Raw genomic sequence first — 22,224 nt, forward strand, 5'->3', positions numbered from 1 at the left:
TTATAACCAAAGCGACGGCGAAGAGACGCTCCTGCATTGTATCCACTGTCCCTCTGGCTGACAGCACTGTAGACTCTCCACTTTGAGACTTCCTCCACCATTTCTCCGAGTGGCCTTTTCCTCCCCAACCTATTATATTGTCAATAGTTTCAATAATCCTTGGCTTCCTCATGTTGTGTAAGACACAGCCAGCTGAGCCACTTCTGAGGAGAGAAACCCCCGAGGCTTGGGATTCTGAGTGACTCCATCCTGGCCCTCCCCTGTCCACCTTCCGGGCTTCCAACAGGAAGACCTTTCGTACATTCTGGAGGTACTTGTCCTCACAAACTTGATGCCATATTTCCAGGACTAAAATTTTCTTCTTCTAACGACATATATCGATCTATCTAACGAAAATGGCTGGTAATAGTTTAGCCTTTACTCTGTGTATTCTAAAAAAAACTGTTTGTGTATATACACATATTCACCCACCCACATATGTGTGTCTATGTATATGCACACACGCACATCATATACAGCTTCTTCTTAGCTAGTTTGCCCACAAGCAAAATTTAGTTAAGCTGCTCTCAGACCTCTTTGAGAGACATTAGGGTCCAAGCAAAGTACGGACCTAGGCCTTCAGGGCTTACGGCCGGTCTGTTTTCCCCGGCGACATTACTGGAGTCCCCAGGTACTCTCACAGACCTCATTCACTCCTCGGTATAAAGGCCGGTAGCCAGGTAGCTCTTACCCTTTGTGTTCTAAGAGAGCTTGCACCTCAGGAGAAACAGATGAAGCTCTTGAAGTTGATATTTGAGGCAGGGTTTGGTGGGATGGGATGGAGGGGGAGATTCGGTTCCAAGGCATCTCTGATCACAACCTTCCACCCCCATCTCATATCTCTGGCTAGGTGTCCTGGGACCTGGTGTGACTACAGTTTTCAAGTGCAAACCTATGTTCTTGGTCCAACCACTGGCCACAGGAGGGTCACTTATCTCCCAGATGGAAATGTTCAGAACCTGGTTGACAACCATAAAGGAACCCAACTCACCCTCTGAGCAGAGCAAGCAGGCAACACAAAGTGAATTTTTAGAGCACAGGGGTGCCCTCATTCAGCTCTTCTATACTCTGTCCTTTCCATTCCAAAACCCCCTGCTATAGTTTCCCCACTTCAGATTGATCAAGTGTAGCAAATTTGAAAACAGACCCGCTCCAGCAGCAATAACAGCTAACAGCCTGATTCATAGGAGGAAAAGGACAAAAGCTGATGGAAGAACTCAAAAGCGGAGCAGTTATTGAAGGGGCAGGCTGCTTCCAACCCCTCCCTGGTCCAGGAAAACAACACTGTACCAAATGACAGCCCAATGCAATAATTAGTACCCAGAGTAATAACTCAGGGTTATCTGGAAAAGTTTAAAGGATACAAATATATTCTGTTTAGGAATAGAATTCCGAAGCTCTGGGAAAGGGAGCTGGCACTGAGAAAGGCCCCCTAGAAGAGGGCAGTGGTTACTGCACTGTAACACCACAGTGTAGGGAGTGAGGGTGGAGAGGTGCCCTGGGCTGGGAACCACCTACCTCTGAATGTTATCTTCCAGTTGTTTGACTCTGAATTCATCCTCTTCAGACTGCCGCCTCCTGGCTTCCTCCTCTTCGGCAGTTCCAGCGGGGATACCCTGCAGCAGCCATTTTTCCCGAAGCACTTTGGACTGTGGGAGTGAGGGAAGAGAACAAACCAGATGATACCTTTCAGTCCACAGCCTTCTCAGTGTGGGCGGTGCCTCGGTTTTAGCTCCGCCCCTCATCTGTGTTCACCTGAATTGCTGCCTTTGCCTCCTCACTAATTTGGCTCCCTACTTCCCTCCCCTGGGGCCCAACCCCTAGAGAGCCACCAGAGGGATTTATTTCTACATTTTCTACTATAAAAAGTTTTTGAAAACATGTTTTTCTAACAGAGGAGACTGAATAATGAATGCCACTGTACCTCATCTAGCTTTACAATGAAACAGTTTGCCGTATTTTCCCATATTTATCACCAAAGCATTTTAAAGGAAATAACAAACATCATGACATTTCACCCATAAGTATTTCGGTATTAATCTCTAAAACATAAGGACATTTTTCTGTGCAACTACAATTCCATTATATAATTTCTTAAGATCACCCAATATCAAGTCCATCTTAGGGTGTTTTTTCAAAAAGGTTAATTTATGTTATGGCTCTTCTTAGAAGCTCTTTAATGGGGGCTCTTGGGTGGCTCTGTCGGTTGAGCGTCTAACTCTTGATTTCCGCTCAGGTCATGATCCCACCTTGCACTGACAGCTGGGAGCCTGCTTGGGATTCTCTCTCTCCCTCTCTTTCTCTCTATCCCTCTCCCCCCAAATGAATAAACACTTAAAAAAGAAATAAGCTTTTTAATGATTCCCAACCATACTCAGCAGTGGTCTCCAAATGGTCTTAAAATAATGCACCCCACTTGTACCAGTGTACTAATGTATTGTGGAGTGAAAGAAAAAGGCTTTGAGTCTCGGGTCAACAGTTCGGGAGGGAGCGATTACTGCTTTGAGAAGAGAAATGAAACAGCTCAAAAGAAAGGCATGTGGAAACTCCCTGAAACGAAGAGCAAGGCAAGGAAGGCATGGGAGAAGATTTTTGATTTGGGTTTCTATTACATGGTCCCTAGAAGGCAGATGGTGGCTATTGGATGTGTGCAGAGGCTGAACCCCGGGCATCATGGCCAAGCATCCCCTGGGCAGGTCAGCAGTCCTGGGAATGGAGGCCTGAAAGGGTGCACCCCCAAGTCTGCCAGAAGCAGGGCATGTGACCAGTTTTTCCCGGGTCCTATAATGGCTTTGAAGCCACTCAACATAGATCATGCATAGAATAAGCACTGGGTTCCCTGGCTTCAGGCATCACTTCCATCAGAATCTGGTTTGACCTCGTCAGGCAGGCTGAGCAAGGTAAAACAAAGGGAACCCTTTTGATGGCTAAGAGCCAGGCTATGCAGAGCTTGGAGCCAATTAAATAGGATTTACAGAAATGAAAGAGTGGAATATTTCTAATATTGTGGATACAGAATTCATACTTCAGTTTTCTTTCTACAGCTCTTAGCAAAAGACAGACAATTCCGGAGGCTCTCATTTTTCTTGAGATTAAGCAATAAAAGTCACTTATTATAAAGCTATAAAATGAGTTACTAAAAATTGCCAACATTTAGTAATAGTAAGTTAGAATTCATTAACGGTTCTGGTTCACCATTGTATTGAGAAATCCAGCAGCCACACAGGGCTGTGAAGACCCTGCTGGATGTATAGGAACAAGTTTCAATGTTTAGAATTCCAACACTTCGGAAGGGACTTTTTTTTAGCAACACATCAGTACGGTGTCCAAGCAGCCATGGTGTTCACTGAATGATTCTTGCTTTTTATTTATAAATCTTTGTTGGTGGAGGCCTGTTTGATTACTCTTACAGTGCATAAAGAAGCATATTTATATCACTTGACCTATTGCTTTCCATTCATTAAAGGCATGGGTCTGTTCATATGCAAGTGATTCATGATTATTTGCTAAAGTGATTGTAGACAGGAACCACCCTCATCCCAACAGACTTAAACAGCTAAACATCATTGGTAACCTGGTGCCTGCAAATTTATTTACAACTACCACCAAGGACAGTGTTAAAAAAGTACTTTAGGGGCGCCTGGGTGGTGCAGTTGGTTAAGCGTCCGACCTCAGCCAGGTCACCATCTCACGGTCCGTGAGTTCGAGCCCCGCGTCAGGCTCTGGGCTGATGGCTCAGAGCCTGGAGCCTGTTTCCGATTCCGTGTCTCCCTCTCTCTCTGCCCCTCTCCCGTTCATGCTCTGTCTCTCTCTGTCCCCAAAAGAAATAACGTTGAAAAAAAAATTTAAAAAAAAAGTACTTTAAAAATTTATAGAGCATTGTTTAATGATATAAAATCATGTGTAAAAGTTCACAGTACCAGGGTGCTGGGTGGCTCAGACGATTAAGTGTCAGACTCTTGACTTCAGATCAGGTCATGATCTCACAGTTTATGAGATGGAGCCCTGTGTTGGGCTCTGCTCTCACTGCATGGAGCCTCCTTAAGATTCTCCCTCTCCCTCTCTCTCTCCCCCTCTCTTCCCCCACCCAACTCGTGCACTCACTAGCTCGCTCTCTCTCTCTCAAAATAAATAAACATTAAAAAACTCACAGTATCATTTGTTGACATTGGTTGCTCTTTCTTCTGGGCTGAATTATGGCCCCCTTTCCCTACCAATTCCTATGTTGAAGTCCTAACCCCTACGACCTCATAACATAACCGTGTTTGGAAATAGGGTTTTTAAGGTTAAATGAGGTTATTGGGATGGGCTCTAATCCCATATGACTGGCGTCCTTATAAAAAGAGGACATGCACAGAAAGAAGACCATGTAAAGACACGTGAGGAAGACAGCCATCTACAAGCCAAGCAGAGAGCATGTGAAGAAGCAAGCCCTACTGACACGTTGATCTTGGTTGGATTTGCAGCTTCCAGAATTGTGAGAAAATAATTTTTGTGGCTTAAGCCACCCAGTCTGTGGTGTTTGTCACAGCAGCCCTAGCAACTACTACATTCTCTGAAGCTTTATCACAGAGATGCTTCTTCCACTGGAAACTGGGGATGAGTGGGTTAAACTGATTTCTCTTCCTAAGTGGGTTATAGGGAAAAAAAACCTCAAAAGCATTGTTCTCTACTCAAAATTCCCCAGATATCATGCTCACTTATGGTGAGAGGCTGGGCTGAACAGTGGTTAACAGCCTGAATTCTGGAGCCAGTCTGCCACTTACTAGCTGTGTGACCTTAGATAGTCTCCTCACCCTCATCAAACCTCAGTTTCCTCACCTGTAAGATGGATGTGATGACAGAGCCCATCTCAGGCTTGTCATGGGGATTAAATGCATTCATATGCTAAAAGTGCTGAACCCACACTTAGTACTAGAGAAATGTTTATTATTGCTGTTCATCCTGTTCCCCTGGCCTCTCCTCCCCTCATCTGAGAAAGAGCAGGTAAAATGCTACCTGAGGAACCTTCCTCCACTACCGCTGGTAGGATCCATGGCTCTCTTCTCTGCCTCCTCTAGCAGAGAGCATACTCTTGTGCACTTTCATACTGTTCTCAAATTCTTTCTTTTTATATCTTTCCTCCTATGGACTCCCAGCTCCTCAAAGGCTGGGACAATTCTTCATTCTCTTCTGCATCTCATTGCTGCCCCTAGCCTAGCTCCAGGGAATGAATGAGTAAAGGGGCGAGGTAGAAAAATCTTGATTTTTCTATCACACTAATTCCTTGGGAGGGGGCTATCACACTTTCACTGGGCTCCCTCAGCTGAAATGTTTGACACTCACCTAGTTCAACTTATAGAGGGTAAAATCCCTATTAGGATTTTGGGAGACAGATCTACTGGCAACTTTGGTCTTAGAGTGTGCACCCTTCTGGAAAGGCAACCATGGACAGGCCCAGCTTTCTCTACCCTAGCAGGGATGTTACACAGCTAGGGCTTCTTGGAACATGACACTGGCTGCTCCTGGGAATGTTCTCTCTGCTCTTCTGCACACTGTGCCTCCTGCCACCAAGAAAGTGTCTAACTTCTCATTTCTGGCTGATTTAGCCTTAGCCATCTGTCAGCACCTCTGGAAAGAGCAGCCTGGTGACCATGAACACCGAAAGCACATACGCCCTCGGATCTGTCTCTTCTTTGGATAAGCCAGTGAGGTCACCAAAACATCCCCAACAGCTGGAGCCAAGAAGAGAGACACTAACAACAGGACAGTGGGTCTCGGAGAAGTCTGTTTCACAAAAGTGTTTTGATGTTACAGAAACAAACAAACAAACAAACAAAAAAGCAGAGTTTATTTTTTTCACTTGGACCCAAAGTGGTAATGCTGGGAAACCACCAATTCAAATACATTTACCACCAAAGATTCCCTTAACCTACACCAGATCCCCTCCTGTTGTCTCTGAGGGTCGGCTGTGTTATAGCCTTGGGACACAATGTACTTGTCCATTCTGATCACACACGCCCATTGGAAGCACCGGTTTCCCTGTAGTGTTCTGGCCTTTACTGGCTGCCTGAGTGTTTCAGAATTAAGTGACAGAGTACAGCAGAAGTGAAAACTAAAAATAAAAACTTTTCTTTCTTATGTTCAAAGAGCATATACCAAAAACAGATACCATAGTTTACAGGTGGTAAGAACTGTCAAAAGTTCACATTTGTCAAGTGGATGCAACGATGAAAAGTCAAGACAAGTAAAGGGCAGGCAGAGAGCTGGCAGTGGGCAAACAGAGTCTTGACAGGGGCTCCTTGGAGGGAAGGATGGAGGAGACGCTGAGGTTCATCTGGCTCTTCCTCCACACGTGTGTCCAGCTTCAGAAAACAAAAGGAGAACAGAGCCTCGCATGCTGCAGTATGCGTAGGGCTCACCAGGAGAGCTTGCACAGAACCCCACTCCCGGCAATGTTGATTCTCAAAGTTCAAGATAGGGTCTGGGAATTTGAATTTTAACAGGCTCCCACATGATGCTGTCATTGACGCTGCTAGTCCAAGGACCTTGGTTTGAGTCACCCTTCACGAGAACCTGTGACTATGCAGATGTCTGGAGAATGCGTAAGCTTCGCCACTGGCTAGCCAAACACTGATCCGAAGAGGAGCTCTTCATCCTCCCACAGGCTGTCTCTCCTCCTGCATCCCCATCTCAGGAGCAGTGGTGTCCTCATCCATTCCCTACATGCCAGGCACTATGCCGGCTCCTGAAGACATTGCCTGGAAGACAGGCAGGTCCCCAACATCGCTGAGCCTTTGTCCCAATAAACAAGGGTGCAAGACCATTTCAGACTGTGATACCGGCATTGCAGGAAGTAGGTAGGACAATGTGAGAAACAGGGACCGATGGAAGACACTTTAGGTGGAAGAAGTCTCTGTGAGTACTTGAACATTTGAGCTGAGATATGAGATCCAAGGAAGGGCATTTCAGGTGGAGAGATTGACAAATATAACAGCCCACATATGGGACAGAGTTTAGCATGTTTGTGGACCAGAAAGATCGCCCAAGTGGCTGGACCATAGTGAGTAGGGGGTGGGGAAGGGAAGGTAGAACAAGTTGAAGATGGAAAGGAAGGAAGGGGCCAGATTAGGTAGAGAACTGCAGATTTGCTAAGGAATGTGGCATTTGTCCTAAGTACTGTAGGAAGAAAACAGATTCAGAGGAACAGGATTACAAAGTATAAGTGATTGGATTCTATTATATCATCAGGTAATAGAGCATGTTAGCTTCAAACAGAGGATGAGCAGAAGCTATGGAAGGCATGAGGTGTATCTCAGAGGTAGAATCAACATGACTTGCTGACAGATTGGACATGGGGGTTGAGGGAAAGGGTGGGATTAAAGGTGACATAGATATTTGGTTTGAGCAAAAGGGTGGATGGTGGTATCATCATCCAGAGATTTGGAGAGATTAGAGGAAGAACAAGTGCGAGAGGAGCAGAAAACCAAAACTTCCATTTAGGGCATATGATGCTTGAGAAGCTTAAAATGGAAGCAACACCCATCTAAGTGGACATGTCAGGAAAACAGCTGAATACAACAGCCTGGAGTTCAGGGGCCATCGGGACTGGAGACATCAATTTGGGAGTCATTGGTTCATATGTGATATTTGAAGCAATGGTACTGAGTGACGATGATGATGATAATCCTTATAGAACTCTTGCTGTTTAAAATACTTCACCTATAAATTCATTAAACTCTCACAAAAACCCCATGAGGTAGGTGCTAACATTAAGTAACTAACTCCTGGGCACACATTTAGTAAGACACGGCTCTGAGACTTGAAGCCAAATGGTGCACTCTGTCTAAGATGCCCAAGGACTCTCTTTTTCTCACATAGGATTTACAAAACCTTCAGGCACCGCTGACCTCCCCCTTACTCAGACGATCCCTCTCCAGGGTCTCTGACAGTGGGCTCCTCTCCCACTCACCCCTGACTTCCCACAATTAGGTGCTGTATCCTCTATTCATCCACAGTGGCTGATGCACAAGGCTATAGTTGAGGATGATAAATACTTGTTGAGTGAATGAATTATTTAAAAACCATGCACAAGCACTGTATTTTAGCAAATATAAAATCTTAGACTATTAAGGCTAAAGAATACCTTAGAGATCATTTAATCAAACCTTTTCCCCCAGCTTTACTGAGGTACAATTGACAAATGAAGTTGGAAATATTTAAAGGATACAACATGATTAATCAAACTTTTTAAATCTACAGATAAGATACCTGAGATGACACAATTTTTCAAGGTGATACAGGAAAGCACTGAGGAATGTCTGGGTGATCACTGGGTGGTGGTGGTGGGGGGGGCAGATGGGCAGTGGGAGATGAACTGAGACTAATCAGTCTCCAATTTTTTTCCTAACTGTAAATTTTTGAGTGTTTGTGTGTTTATTTATTTATTTATTTTTAATTATTTAAAATTTTTATTTTTTTATTTTTGAGAGAGAGAGAGCACGAGCAGGGGAGGAACATAGAGAGGGAGACCCAGAATCGGAAGCAGGCTCCAGGCTCTGAGCTGCTTGGGGCCCGAACATGGGGCTCGAACCCACGGACCACAAGATCATTACCTGAGCTGAAGTCAGTGACTTAAGTGACTAAGCCACCCAGGCGCCCCATTTTTTTAAATGTTTATTTATTTATTTTTAATTTTTGTAATGTTTATTTTTGAGAGAGAGAAAGAGAGAGAGAGATTGAGACAAAGCACGAACAGAGGAAGGGCAGAGAGAGAGGGAGATATAGAATCTGAAGCATGCTCCAGGCAATGAGCTGTCAGCACGGAGCCCAACACAGGGCTCGACCCACAAACCATGAGATCATGACCTGAGCTGAAGTCAGACACTTAACCGACTGAGCCACCCAGGTGGTCCTCTAACTGTAATTTTTATAAAGTCATATCTACCCATATTTTTACTTTATAATTCTGGCTTATAATTAGATAAGGCTTCCTCATTCTAGGGCTTTGAAAATATTTACCTGTGATTTCTTTTTACACTTTTATGGGTTTACTTTTTATTCCAAATCTCACATTCACCTGTCATCTGGGTCACACTGACACTGGCTGTGTTGGCAGATGCTGTTGGGAATCTGGTGAAATCCCACCTAATAGAAAATGGCTTAAACACAACGTGGGGTGACAGCTGTGTTGTGTTTTTGATCATCTGTGTCCCCTCTCTGTTCTCCTTCTCCTTCCCTGGGACACTTCCCTTCTTCCCCATTGACTCCTGGGAAGATCTTGGCTTGGTATTGAGCTTTTGTTACATGATTCAGTCCACACAGAAGCCAACCCAAGACTTCCTAGAGGAAACCCAGTTCTAACTTGTACTCAATCTGTTCGTAGGGCCAGTGGAGATGGGGACATGCTGGGAAAAAGGATGCGATGTAGAGTTCCTTTACACTGTGTGCCCTGCCTGCCTAGTCAAGATTTTAAAATTTAAACTGGCCTGTCATACACACTAATAACCAATAAAAGTCTAAAATTAGTGCTAAAGGTTCACAATAGCGAGAGACACTATAACATCTTTGCAGCAAGTCTCCTGGTACCTTCAGGCTATGCTGCAAATGACCTTGGTGGATTTACAATAAATATCTCGCAGGGTCACAATTTAGTCTTTGATTTTTTTTCATTCAATCTTCTTGAAAGAAAAGGCTGTAGTTTTTAAAATATAATGACAATTTTCATAGCTTGGATTAGGAAAAAAAACCTCTAGTCAGGGTTCCCTGCTCATAAATAAATAATTCAAAGGCAGCTTATATATTGAAGATATGATATTAGCAATTTGATTCTGACAGTGCTGACTCTGTCATACAAACCTTTATAAATGTGACAGTTCCAAAGGGATTCATGTGGCAATACATACTGTATGCCTACTCTTGCTGGGGCCTTGGACTGACCAATAAAATAGACAAATCTCTGGTAATTCGACCAAGAGACAAAAGGGAATATTAAATTTAGTCTGTCTGGTATAATATAATAGTTGATTTATTTTTTAAACTCACATTATCGCAAGTCACACAGTAAAAACAATAAGAATAAATAATTGTTTCCATGGAATAAAAAGCCAAGACAATTCTTCAAAGGAAGAATAATGATGGCTCTTGCCTTATGACATATTATTAATACATATTATATATTAAAAAGCTAGGGGGGTTAAATGAGGATGGTATTGGCACAGGGGTGGCAGATTCATGGAATTAAAAGAATCCGCAAAGGGTAGACTTGAACATAAGAGAGAAATATGTCTATGATAAAGAAGACATTTAAGTCAGTGAGAACAAGGATGAATTAATCAATAAATCCTGTTGAGGCTCACCATCAGTAAAAAGTAAAGTTATTCCTATCTTATTTCCTATGGAAAAAAAATTCTAGATGGGTGAAAACTATTGGAAGCATAAGAAACATCACAGGTAAGTGTTTGAGATGGAGATGTTCTTTGCAAGGACAATATAAAAGTCAGATATGACAAAGCAAAAGAATTTAAGATGTGATTTCATAAAAATGACAAAGTTTTTATGAGAATTTAAAACAGCCCATCTACCAAAATCAAAAAAGAGGTCAAGGTTAATGTATTTTGGACCTGAATGTTAATACCATTTTATTTTACTCACAAGCTCATGAGGCCTGTTATCAAGGGTCACATACCTTACTCTACAAAAATATATCGGACAAAAAGCATAGAAGGATATACCTCTGTGTGAGTTACATCTGGTTGACAAGCACATAGTTGTTATGTTTTTTTCTTTATATTTTCCTGTGCTTTAACATTTTGCCTTTGCAATGATCGTCCATTCCTTTCTCTCATAATCAGCAAAAATAATTCAGCTACTAAAACTGCTTACTGGTACCATATGTGAGCACTTCTTGGAAATTCTTACATCACAAATATTAGATACCAAATATAGCTAAGATCCTCTAAAAAGAAATCTGAGGTTCCTTTGGTGAGGACTTCAAAGGATCTGGAGGTTTTTTAATCACTCGGGTGTAGTGGATATTTCAACATTCCACACTTTGGTCTTTCACTGCATTGTAGAATTTATTTATTGTCCATATATAAAGTAACAATATGCCATTTTGTGGCATTACTCACTGCATAGCCCTAAATATTGCAATTACCAAGAATATTAGCCAAATAAGCATCAAAACTATTGTCTTGCATTCTATTTATTTGCCTTGACAAGAGACCGATAAATCTAAATAATTCATACCTCATTGCATGAGAATAAGTATCCATAGACTATTTGATAATGAGAATTATGTCTTCATAAATATGAAATCTGATTCTAATGCTTTTCCATTTAACTTTGTACCAAGCACATATATTATTTTCCTTAGGGAGGATCTTAGATTTTATACATTAGTGAAATAATTAATTATTGACACATTTCTTAATATTTTGTACTTCAAGGAACTACTAATAACCAATAATGTCTCCATATGCTTTCAATTTTCTGGAGTCCATGAGAATATATTTGTAATAAAGAGACGATAATTGGCATCTCTCTAGACAAATTATTCAAAATGGAACATTTCACTTGAAGGAAACAGTGTCCTAGAGAAGGCTTGGTTTTGGAGAAAGTCATACCCTAGGGTTCAACTGGGGTTCCCTCACTTATAGTCTCCATGTTCTTGGGCAAATTACTTGACCTCACAAGTTTGTTTCCTCCCCTGTAAGACAGGGAAAGTAACACTTTGTGGCCATTATTGAGGGATGTATGTAAAGTACCAGTACTAGTCTGAAGTACTAGGGACTCAGAAAAATCATGACTATTATCAAGGATAGGCAAAGGTATGACAAGGCTGCCGTCCGTGCCGCCAGGAGAAAGCTGGCCGAGTCTCTACCAAGAGGCTCACAGAAGAACTATAACCCCAATGAACCTACTACCATCAAGGGGTGAGGCTGCCAAGCTCAAAACTGAATGATCACAGGGAAGATGACTCACACTATCAGGTTCCGTCAACAGCTAAATGATTTAAAGTAGAACATATTCCTTTCTGGTGCCTGCAGTGATCATATCTCTCAGTCAGGCACCACCAAAATAACTCAGTTATTTTGGGATGATGGGCTCAGAGCAAAGAGAGGCAGAGTCATGAGGGAGGTTTCACCTGAGCCAAGGTGAGGCTTGATGATTCTTCTGGCCTTACTGCAGACCCCGCCTCACCAGAGCAGAGATACTTGGTACCTGCCAGAGCTGGAGTCTTTCTTAAACCACCTTTGGGACCCATGAGTCTTTTTTTTTTTCCATTGTTCAAGGCTAGTTATCCACCCCCACTGTTTACATGGCTTTTCCCCAGGGAGAAAATGACAATGCATTGGTCTCCACTTACTAAATTGCCATCACTTTCAGTCATTTCTCCACAGGTTACAGGAAGATCACCTAGGTAAAAGTGCTGGGTGTTCCCTTAGATAGCCAATTTCATCAACTATGTGAGAACTTTACCAACATGACTGTAAAGAAATATCTGATCCCCTTGTTTCCAAGTCTCTGAAGGAATCTCACTGATTCCACATGCAATACTAAGTCCTTTTTACTGTTATTTCTGTTGTTGGATAGGTGGAAGGATGGAAGGATGAAAAGATGGATGGATGGATGGATGGATGGATGGATGGATGGATGGATACTGTGCGGAAATCAGCAACGAATGAGTCCTTGACATCTTATAAGAAGTATCTGATAAGTAGTGGGATAAAAAAAAACCCAAAACACCTGATTTAATGTATTTATTGCCTGACTTTTGATTCAAGGAATGCAAAAGCAAAGAACCACACTGAGCTTAAAGAGGAGAGGGGCTGTCTGGTCAAAGACATGAAAAATCTACCTTTAACCAAGAATTCACTGAGCTTCTGGTACATTTTGGTGTCTTGTAAAGAGTGAGTCGACTGCACTGTGAGCCAGAGTCCCAGCTCTGTCCAGACTGACCTTGAAAAATCCACTCGGTTCTATTAAGCGCTTTTAAGTCCCCCTCTCTGTAAGAAGAAAATACTAACTTCAGCCCTCAATGCTTCCTCAGGGATGGTGTAAGGAAAGAGGAACAGCATGTGGGATATACTGTAAGCTTCTACAAAGAAAGGTCCATAAACAGATTTACACAATGAGTAAAGAGAAGTGGGCAATATTCTCAGCATCATCCTGCTTTTCTTCCTTTTAAACACATCTCTCTGGTTAAAGTTGATAGTAAACTGATAAATATGCTAAGCAGATTTGGGTCATGCTGCTATTTGAAATCAGCTTGCTGATAATTCTCATCTCGAGGATTCATTTAGCACAACCCTAATCTAGAGAAGAATGGAAAATACAACCACAAGGACCCATCGTGTTTAAAAGAATCAAAATTAGCTATACCTGGCATCACCCTGAAGAGTCAGCCCCAACCTTCCCAACCAGCCCCCTGAGCAATGCATATCTGCACATGAATGTCACGGCAACTCGAGTTAGCAGGAGAAGGCTTCCCTAAAAAAAGCCCAGAGCAGGAGAAGGCATGCAGAAACTTCCAGCTGGCCCCTGGAATGTGTTCACAGTATTCTGCAAGCCTGCAGAAAGCAGCATTCCACAGCCCGTGGAGTTCTTGTGTCAGTGACAGAGCTTTCTCGTACGCTGTACTCAATTATGATGCTTAAGTGCATTACGTTTTAAAGAAAAATAAATAAATAACCCCCGCCTCTCTCTTCTCCGGTGCAATGGAGACCCAACCAAGTCAAATCATTGCAATGCCATCTTTTGACCCACTGCCCATTCTAAGAGAATACTTCCAAAATTGTTAAAGTAGAAATAAAATGAATGAATCATCCGAAACACACAGTGTTGCTCTTTTATCAGATCGCAGTGCTTTCCTCTCCCTTCTCTCCGTATCAAGAAAGAAAATATTAATATGTTTAATGTGTCCAAGAACATGATGTTCAACATATCCTCGGGAACCTCTGAACACACACACACACACACACACACACACACACACACAGGACCTAATGCACTGAGACGCAGCCCCGGAACACTGCCTCACCCACCATGTGGAAATTCTCATCCAATTTCTATATATAACCAGTGCATTTCACATGCACACACCAGCCCCCAAACCCGTCCACATGCACACTATAATCTCATCAGGCTCACAGACACTGGAATGCTGTAACAATGCCCTGGGTTTGAGAAATTCACAAGAAAAGCCAAGAGATGGTTTCCTGACTGAATGAAAAAAAGCTCGTGCAGTCAGCGGCAAAGCCTTCACGCCAGGGCAGCCTCTGCCTGGCTCTCTGGAGTGTGATCTGCATGTCTAATAATGGAACAGGTTCGTGGGATCAGCCTCTTACCTTGGAATGCTGCAGCAGAAGTATCTGCTCGTCAAGCTCTTGTCGCTTGCCTTCTATTTCAGTCTGCCTCTTTCTTTTTTCCTTGAAAATAAAAGAGAGAGAGAGGCTGTAAGAGTAGGTGGGTGTTGGCTCCAGGAATTTTAAGGCCGGAAGCAGCAGCAGCAGCAGCAGCAGCAGCACACATCTGTATAGACACTTCCAGAGATGCTGGGCACACGCACGGTGTCACCTGCCCCTCCGCCTCCAGCAGCTTTCTCCTAACATGTCTGCTGTGGGCTCGGCGAGTGGGAGAGTCTCCTCAGTCAGCCAGGCTGCAGCAATTTAATCCAGAAGAAAAGGCGGTTTCTACACACTCACACATACACACACACTCACAGAGTCATGTTCTATGCAGTGTTAATTTGGAGACAAAGAATAAAAATGTCTCAACCGAAAAGACAGAGGATGTTATAAACTGCAAATATGATAGCATGTAACAGTGGGGAACTATAGGGTTAGCTTCCTTCTATGGAAATCATATACACAAATAATCCAACATAATTTCCAATTTCCTAGGACAAATCCCATTGGACATCACAAACAATGCAAATTGATGGGCGGTCTTTGCTTAAACTAGTCTTGGGGGGAGCATTGCACGTGGGTGGGGCTCACTGAGGTTACAGTAAATATGAAATCTGAAGTTGGTCTGCCTGGATCGGACTCCCAGCTCTGCCATCTGCTACCTGTGTGACCTCTGGCAAGTTCTTTTACTTCTCTGGGTCCGAGCCTTCTCTCACATACAGAGGAGATCATAATTTGTCCTAAACCTTATGCTTGCGGCAAGGATGAAATGAGACGATACATGTAAAGGACTTGGAACAATAGCCTGGCACATAGTAAATGCTCAATAAATGCTATTTATTATTATAATTGTTGCCACATGTATACTTGTAGGTAATGCCTAGAGGCTGGTTTTAAAGGGATGTAATTCTCCTGTATTCGGAGCATAACCTTCCCACTGGAATGCACACATAATACTTTTCTTTTCCCTACTTCTCAAATGCAGACAATAAACATCATATAAATGTGACTAATTTAAGAATAAAAAGGCCTGCCTTTAATGATAGCTTACTTGTTCCACATTTTGTTTCCAAAGTGCACACTGGGAAGGTTTGTTGAGACATTTACTGCACTGGCTTATTTCCCTTTACTCTCATATGCAAGGGGAAACGTGCTAGACAGACATAGTGGCATTCTACAATACAACAGCCAATTCCTGGAGAGGACAATAATGTGGAAGGCTGGCTGCTGGGCTCTGTGTTAACGGAAGCCTTTATTTTCTGTGGTTGCTATGTTTCTGGGGATGTGCCTGCACCACAGCTATTCAAGTCAACATAGCAATAATTAGCGTTATAACCAAATTCTTCTGTGCAATGCACAGACTTTTAAGAAATGTTAGTTTATCATCTCAAGCCACTGGGAGACATGATATCCAAGTCAGGGACATAACCCTCCTGCCAAAGTGAGGCCCGAGGATATTTTAGGAACTCACCATTTACCAAGAACTCTAATCAGTGCTGTGTTATTGATGCTGCTTCATTCCAGAGTGTGTGTAAGTATGTATAATATGTGACCGTAGATGGGGAAAGTGAGGCCTAATGAGAAGAGCACACTTATCCAGTATCTCAGAGGTACCACGTGATAAAACAAGGACTTTCCGAACCAGTCACTATCTCTATATCCTAGGATTCCTCCGGGGCAGGTTTACTGCACTTTATCATTCATTCCCACTGGCGATCAAGATACATAGTTGCCCAAATTTAAGTCCAGCACCAAGAGATAGTGCATCATGGACACAAGACGCTGATGACACAATACTTCCATAAATGGGAACTGAGTGCTATGTATTCATTAGAGACTGGACATTTGCGCCCTCCCCCAAAATTCATAGGTTGGAACCTAATCTTCAAAGTAATGGTGTTAGGAGGTAGGGACCTTTTGGAGGCAACTAGGTCATGAGAGTGGAGCCCTCACGAATGGGATTAGTGCCCTTACATGAAAAACCCGAGAGCTCTTTTGCCCCTTGGACCATGTGAGGACACAGCGAAAAGATAACGGTCTATGAACCAGGAAGCAGGCCCCCACCAGACACTGAATTTTCCAGTGCCTTGATCTTGGACTTCCCAGCCTCCAGAGCTATGAGAAACAAATTCCTAATGTGTATAAGGCACCCAGTCTATGGTATGTTGTTATAGAAACTTGACTGGACTAAGTCAGGGTTCTAATTACACATCTGGTCATTTGCAAACCTAGGCTTTCCCACCTCTGTGCCTTTGTTCACATAGAAAATCCTCACTCCAGAGTTTCCCACCATTGGATTAGTGAACTATGCCTTGAATAGAGAAAATATCACCAGAGGGTACAGGCAGTGAACCTCTACATGTTCAAGCAGTAGACTCATCGGTGGTCCCTGTGAACAGATATGATCATGAAAGATGCAGGTTTTCAGTTAGTTCATTTAGAATGGGGGGGGGGGGTATTAGGTAGATACAAATGGGCAGCACATTCCAGGCAAAGAGAATTGTGTGAATAAGGTATACTGCATATTCCAGGGACAATGAAGAGGGAAATCTAATTGAAGGGTAGAGCTTGCTCTTTGGAATAGAGATTAATGATTCAAAAGATTGGCTAGGACTAGACCATTGAGGGCCTTGAATGTCAGGCCAAGAAGTTTGGATTTCATTCCACAGACAATATAATATTGTAGGGTTCTAAGCAAGAAAGTGACACGGTGAAAGGCATTTTAGGAACACTAATCTGGTACCAGTGTATAGGATGGATTAACAGGGGTCGGGATACTTTTTCTATAAAGGTCCAGACAGCAAATATTTTAGGTTTTGTGGAACATACAATCTCTGTTGCAACTACTCAAAGCTGCCATTGCAGTCCAAAAATGACATAAGCCAATATATAAATAAATGAGCGTGGCTGTGTTCTAATAAACCTTCATTTACAAACAGAGGTGGGAGGCCAGATTGAATCTGCCAGTCATAGTTTGCTAACCTCTGGATGAAAAAAAATCACCAAATGTCTTAGGACGATGGTACACTCACCCTGCAGTGGGGTGTATGGGTGGGGATGGGTAAACTTAAGCCCACACTAGCTTAAAGCTGCTCCAATCTGAATGAAAAGAAAAGGACAAATACAGGAACCAAAACTGATGAGACTCAGAACTAATAGGATCTTGGGGGGCAGGCAAGGCGGTGTCTTAGCTTTCAGCCATGTGGACCAAAGCAAGCTGGTGTGGGAACTGGCAACAGTGGGAAAGCAATACTTTCCCATTTGTGCCATATTCATATATTCCTTGAGGAAACCCTTTACTGGGTTGAAGCTCAAAAGCAAACAGTTGTTAATATATGCAACCAGGCACCAGCATCAGCATGTTCATATCTGCATTCTGTCTGCGGAAGACTCGGGGTTGGTCTCATCACAAGGACACTTTGTACATCCATGGCTGTAACAGGATTCTTTGATTAGTCGAATCCCCCTCCACGGTGATGGGGTTAGGTCCTAAAGTCACTCTTAACCCAACAAAAGAGGTAAGATGTGCAGCCAGCCTCTGTATAGAATTAGTTATGAGCCAAAGTCTGGCAAGTTCGGGTAGGGCACCATTGGGTCCTAGGCACTCGCTGCCTGCTTGGACTGCTGAGGTCTGAGCTGTGCTCCTTGCCTGCTAGCCTGCTGCTTTCTAGACTTCTTCCTTTATCAAAGCAAAACCACTAACTCTTGGGCCCTCTTCTCACTCCAGACATTTAGACGACATGATTCCCTTTAGTCTCATCAACTATACAACCTGTGCATTGATAACTTGCCCATTTCAGCCTAGATCTCTCTTCGGAGCTCCAAATTCCCATATCCAACTGCGAATTGTTCATATCCAGTCCCTCAAACTTAGCGCTTACCGGCATCATCTCGACCATCCCTCCTCCCCTAGGCTCACATCTGTTCTTTCTGTATTCTCCATCTCAGCAAATGACGTTACTCAAGGCAGAAATTGCAGCTATCCTAGACACTTCACTTTCTTGAGAGACCAAGTCCTGTTGATTCTGCTTACCATTTTCCGTATCTTTTTGCTTCCCTCCTACAACCTTTATTACTACCTTATTACTTCCTTTATCTCCCCACCTGCACATGTAGAATATTCTACATTAGTATATTTAGCACTCTATAGCACTTAACTGTTACACCCAATTTCCATCTGGATTGTTGCAGGGGTGTCCTCACTAGCCTCCTTGACCCTGAGTCGTGGCTCTGAGCAAGTCCCCCTCTGCATTGCTTCCGGAGTGATACTCTAAAATCGAAGTCTATCTCCATCCCTTGCTTAAAAATCCCAGAATGCCTCCCATTGCCTGCAGTGCAAATAGTAAGTTTTCCCTCACTGCTTCATTTGGCTATCTGTATCTATACCTATATCTATATCTATATCTATCTATCTATCTATCTATCTATCTATCTATCTATCTATCTACATATTTCTCTTTGACAGTACAGCTTAAATATCAATGAAGATAGAGTGACCATCTGCCTAGTCTTTCCTTTGGAGAAGCCACCCACCCTCACTGTAAATGGAGCTGGTTGGTATGGCTAATCATACTACCTTATCTCATTGCAACAGCGAGTGGTCCAAGGGCTGCTAAATGACCCAAGTAAGACCAATAAGAAATACTTTTAGGGAGAGACACATGAATACTGGGAGAGAAAAGCTCTTTTTCCACTAAGGTCAAGCTGGATGATGTACATCTGAGTGGCAATTTTCCCAAGCCACATGGAAGAAATGCATTCATGCTGGAGAAAGGTCAAACATGCAGAGAGAAGCAGAGCTGAAAGACAGAGAAAGAAGGATCCTAATGACACTCTTTGGGTCCCAGGTCTAGTTTGCACAAAGCGAGAACCACCTCTGGGCTTGCTAAATTATGTGCACTAATTCTCTCCATTTTGCTTAAGCTAGTTTGAGTTGTGCTTCTGTCACTCGTGACTCAGAGAGTTGTGACAAATACAGAAGCTTTTTCTGCTCCCTCCAAGTAGAATTCATCACTCCCTCCTTCTCTGCTCCCTTTATTTACCGTGGGTCCTTGGGTGCTTTAGCACTTAAACATTTAACCTTCTACACATCTTTCCTCTTTACCAAACTATGTGCTCTTTGAGGACAAAAGTCTTGGCTGAGGCATCTCCAAAGCCTAGAGCACCACATGATGAAGGCATGGAATGAGATACTTGCTTCCCTCTGATCATGTTCGGTTTGTACAAAACCCTCACTCAAATGCATTATGAATTTGCACTCATGACTCAATGGCAGTAATGGCAGAGCTAATACTTATTAAGCTCCCTGCAATGTCCACTGAAAACACATTAGCAATCAATCAACAGAACCAGGAGCGTCTTTCTGTTGGAGACATTAGCCCATATGGAATAGACCATTATTGCCATGCATATAAAAAAGGAGTTGAAAAAGCTAACTCTGGGCAAGAACCATGGAAAGCCCATTCTGGGGAGAAAAGCTAGGGTAAGGGGAAATTCCAGGGAAAGCATAATGAGCTGCCAGTAGCAAACCATTCAGGGGGAATGTGCCTCAAGAGACATCTGGAATGAAGTGATCTCAAACCATTAGGAAGGTTTCCAGATCCCTCTACTATCTGGGAGGCCTCGCAAATCCCTTTCATTGTCTTTCTGTAAATTATATATTTTCTTGGCAAGTATTTTCTGGAAGCATTGCAACATTATGAAACTGCAGACTCTTAGTACAGTAAGGAGCACCCATGGAATGGAGCACATTCTGTTCAAAGGTGTGGCTAAAAAGCATGAGATGTCATCAGGAAGCCTATGTCCACCCTTGTGCACCTAGAGGCAGACTCCCTCTTCTCTCCTCTGCCTGTGCTGCAAGCCAGGCATTGGGAGATGAAAGCTGATGGGTGGGGAAGGAGTCCCAGAGGAGTCTGTGAGAAACAGTGAGAGGGGGGAAGAGGCTGGGGAGGAAAGGCAGTAAGAAACAGATACAGAGTTTTCTTTCCTTTGCTGAGGCCCACTTTGACTTGGGCTGATACTTAGAGCCCCAGGGAGCATGTGCAGGATGGAACCAGAAGACCTACTTACACAGAGCACTATTGCCTTCAAGATATGCCAGAATTTAGAAAAAGATTCTGGAAAGGGGAAAAAAAGAAAATATATTAAAATTTAAACGTGGCAATCTTTCCTCCAGCTATTGCTAGGTAGAGAATGTTGCTTTGACGTCTACCATCATGAGCTAAAGGGAACTGTGCGCTCCTCCTCTGAGCCCACATAGGCTTTTCAGTGACTTTGGCCCAGCTGGTTCATAGGCTTTACAGTGCAGAATCAGAGAGAGGGCAGAGTGCTGAACTGCAGACCGAGACTGTTTTAAGTAGCTTGCACTTGGAAAGGGAACAGGGGATATGGCTGATGGGGGGAAATCACAAGATTGAGAAAAGGAGAGAAGGAGTGAAGAAAAAGGAACTCAAAGAGCTTGAAGTTCATCCATTTAAAAAGAAAGGGGGCTGAGATGTTAAGATCAGAAGATCAGGAAGAGAGAATCCTGATATATTTTATTGTGGCTTATAAAATGATCCTTTTGGATGCACTCCCAAAGATTCTGGTAAGGATACTGGACTTTTCCTTCTAGACTGTGCTTCTTTGAATGTGCTTTCCTGCTGAAACAGAATCACCAGGGTGCCAGTTTTTATATGGGTTACACTGAGTAGTAAAGTAATTGTGAGAATTAAATTATGGAAAATCAACTTGCAAATGGGGGCCCTATGAGCTTTTTCTATTAAGGAATCAGACTGTCATCTCAGTCGTGGCTGAATTATAATTACCTGTTTAATGCTGCTGCAGAACCAATGCTATTTATATATCTGAGGAAGGAGAAGCAGGTCGGTCTGAAAACTGAGAACCCCAGTGATTACATATAAAACGATCAAGGAGGTACCTGCTCAGCTTTGTCCAACTGCCCGTCCAGCTAACTTGAATGCTGAGTTTGCTTAGTGGACACATCCCTACTAGAGATCAGGTATCTGATCCCAATGCCACCAGATATCAAAACTGTCTCTTCTGGCTCTTACTTGAAGGTCACTAATCATGATTCTGATTATATATTCAGGCTTCCCAAGTAGTTAGGTGAATGGAGGGCTAATATTTATTAAGCTCCCTGCAATGTCCATCAGCTGTAAAATGAGTAACATGGCACTCGGATTTAGGTAGACGAGTGAAAGCCAAGTTGCTTTGCGATGTTCTGATCCCACAAAACTAAGGAGCAGAATCCAGAGTCAGCTCAAAGTCTTGGTCAAAAGGACAAGTAAACTGCATTTCCTATAATCACACCATTTTGCTCAGTCGTGCACCCATTCATCCCACAACATCAACATGTCAAACAGAGAATTCTACAACTCCATTTCATTCCCATTGCTTAATTTGGACCAGCATTTCCATTTATGTAATTATCTTTTATTCCACTGATTATTTGGCCTTGAACTTGCCATCTATTGGTAACACAGGGAATTGCCTGTTTCCTTCTGCTTTTTACAGAAATTATAAAGAGAAAGAATTTTAAGTAGGAAAGAAGCATTGATTAGTTCAAACTTCACTATGGGTTTTTGAAAGGATACTTTAACACCTCAACTCTTAAGAAACATTAAATAGAGTTTAGATGCAAAACTATTATTAATTACACTGAACAGTTAACACAGCTAGCTTATTACTGCCAAGACCAATGTACAACACAGGGAAGTTTTAGTTTAAAGTCTTTTGTAGATAGTTTAGGGCCCATATGGATTTTATCTTAAGTCTATTTTTAAGGTCTGCCCCC

At 42.8% G+C, this 22,224-nt stretch overlaps 1 protein-coding gene across 8 annotated transcripts in view; it reads right to left on the bottom strand.

Annotated features, from left to right (window-relative positions):
• PALM2AKAP2 (PALM2 and AKAP2 fusion) overlaps window positions 1-22,224 on the bottom strand; it is a 567,675-nt gene that overhangs the window by 248,808 nt on the left and 296,643 nt on the right. For all 8 annotated transcript variants that reach the window (XM_047831459.1, XM_047831462.1, XM_047831465.1 and 5 more), the window contains 2 exons: window positions 14,370-14,450; window positions 1,558-1,688 (listed from right to left, as the gene is read on the bottom strand). In XM_047831459.1, the coding sequence (XP_047687415.1) occupies window positions 1,558-1,688; window positions 14,370-14,450 (212 nt within the window). The remainder of the gene's footprint in view (window positions 1-1,557; window positions 1,689-14,369; window positions 14,451-22,224) is intronic.

The sequence above is a fragment of the Prionailurus viverrinus genome, chromosome D4 (assembly GCF_022837055.1).
Source record: "Prionailurus viverrinus isolate Anna chromosome D4, UM_Priviv_1.0, whole genome shotgun sequence".
In the NCBI taxonomy this organism is placed as follows: domain Eukaryota; kingdom Metazoa; phylum Chordata; class Mammalia; order Carnivora; family Felidae; genus Prionailurus; species Prionailurus viverrinus.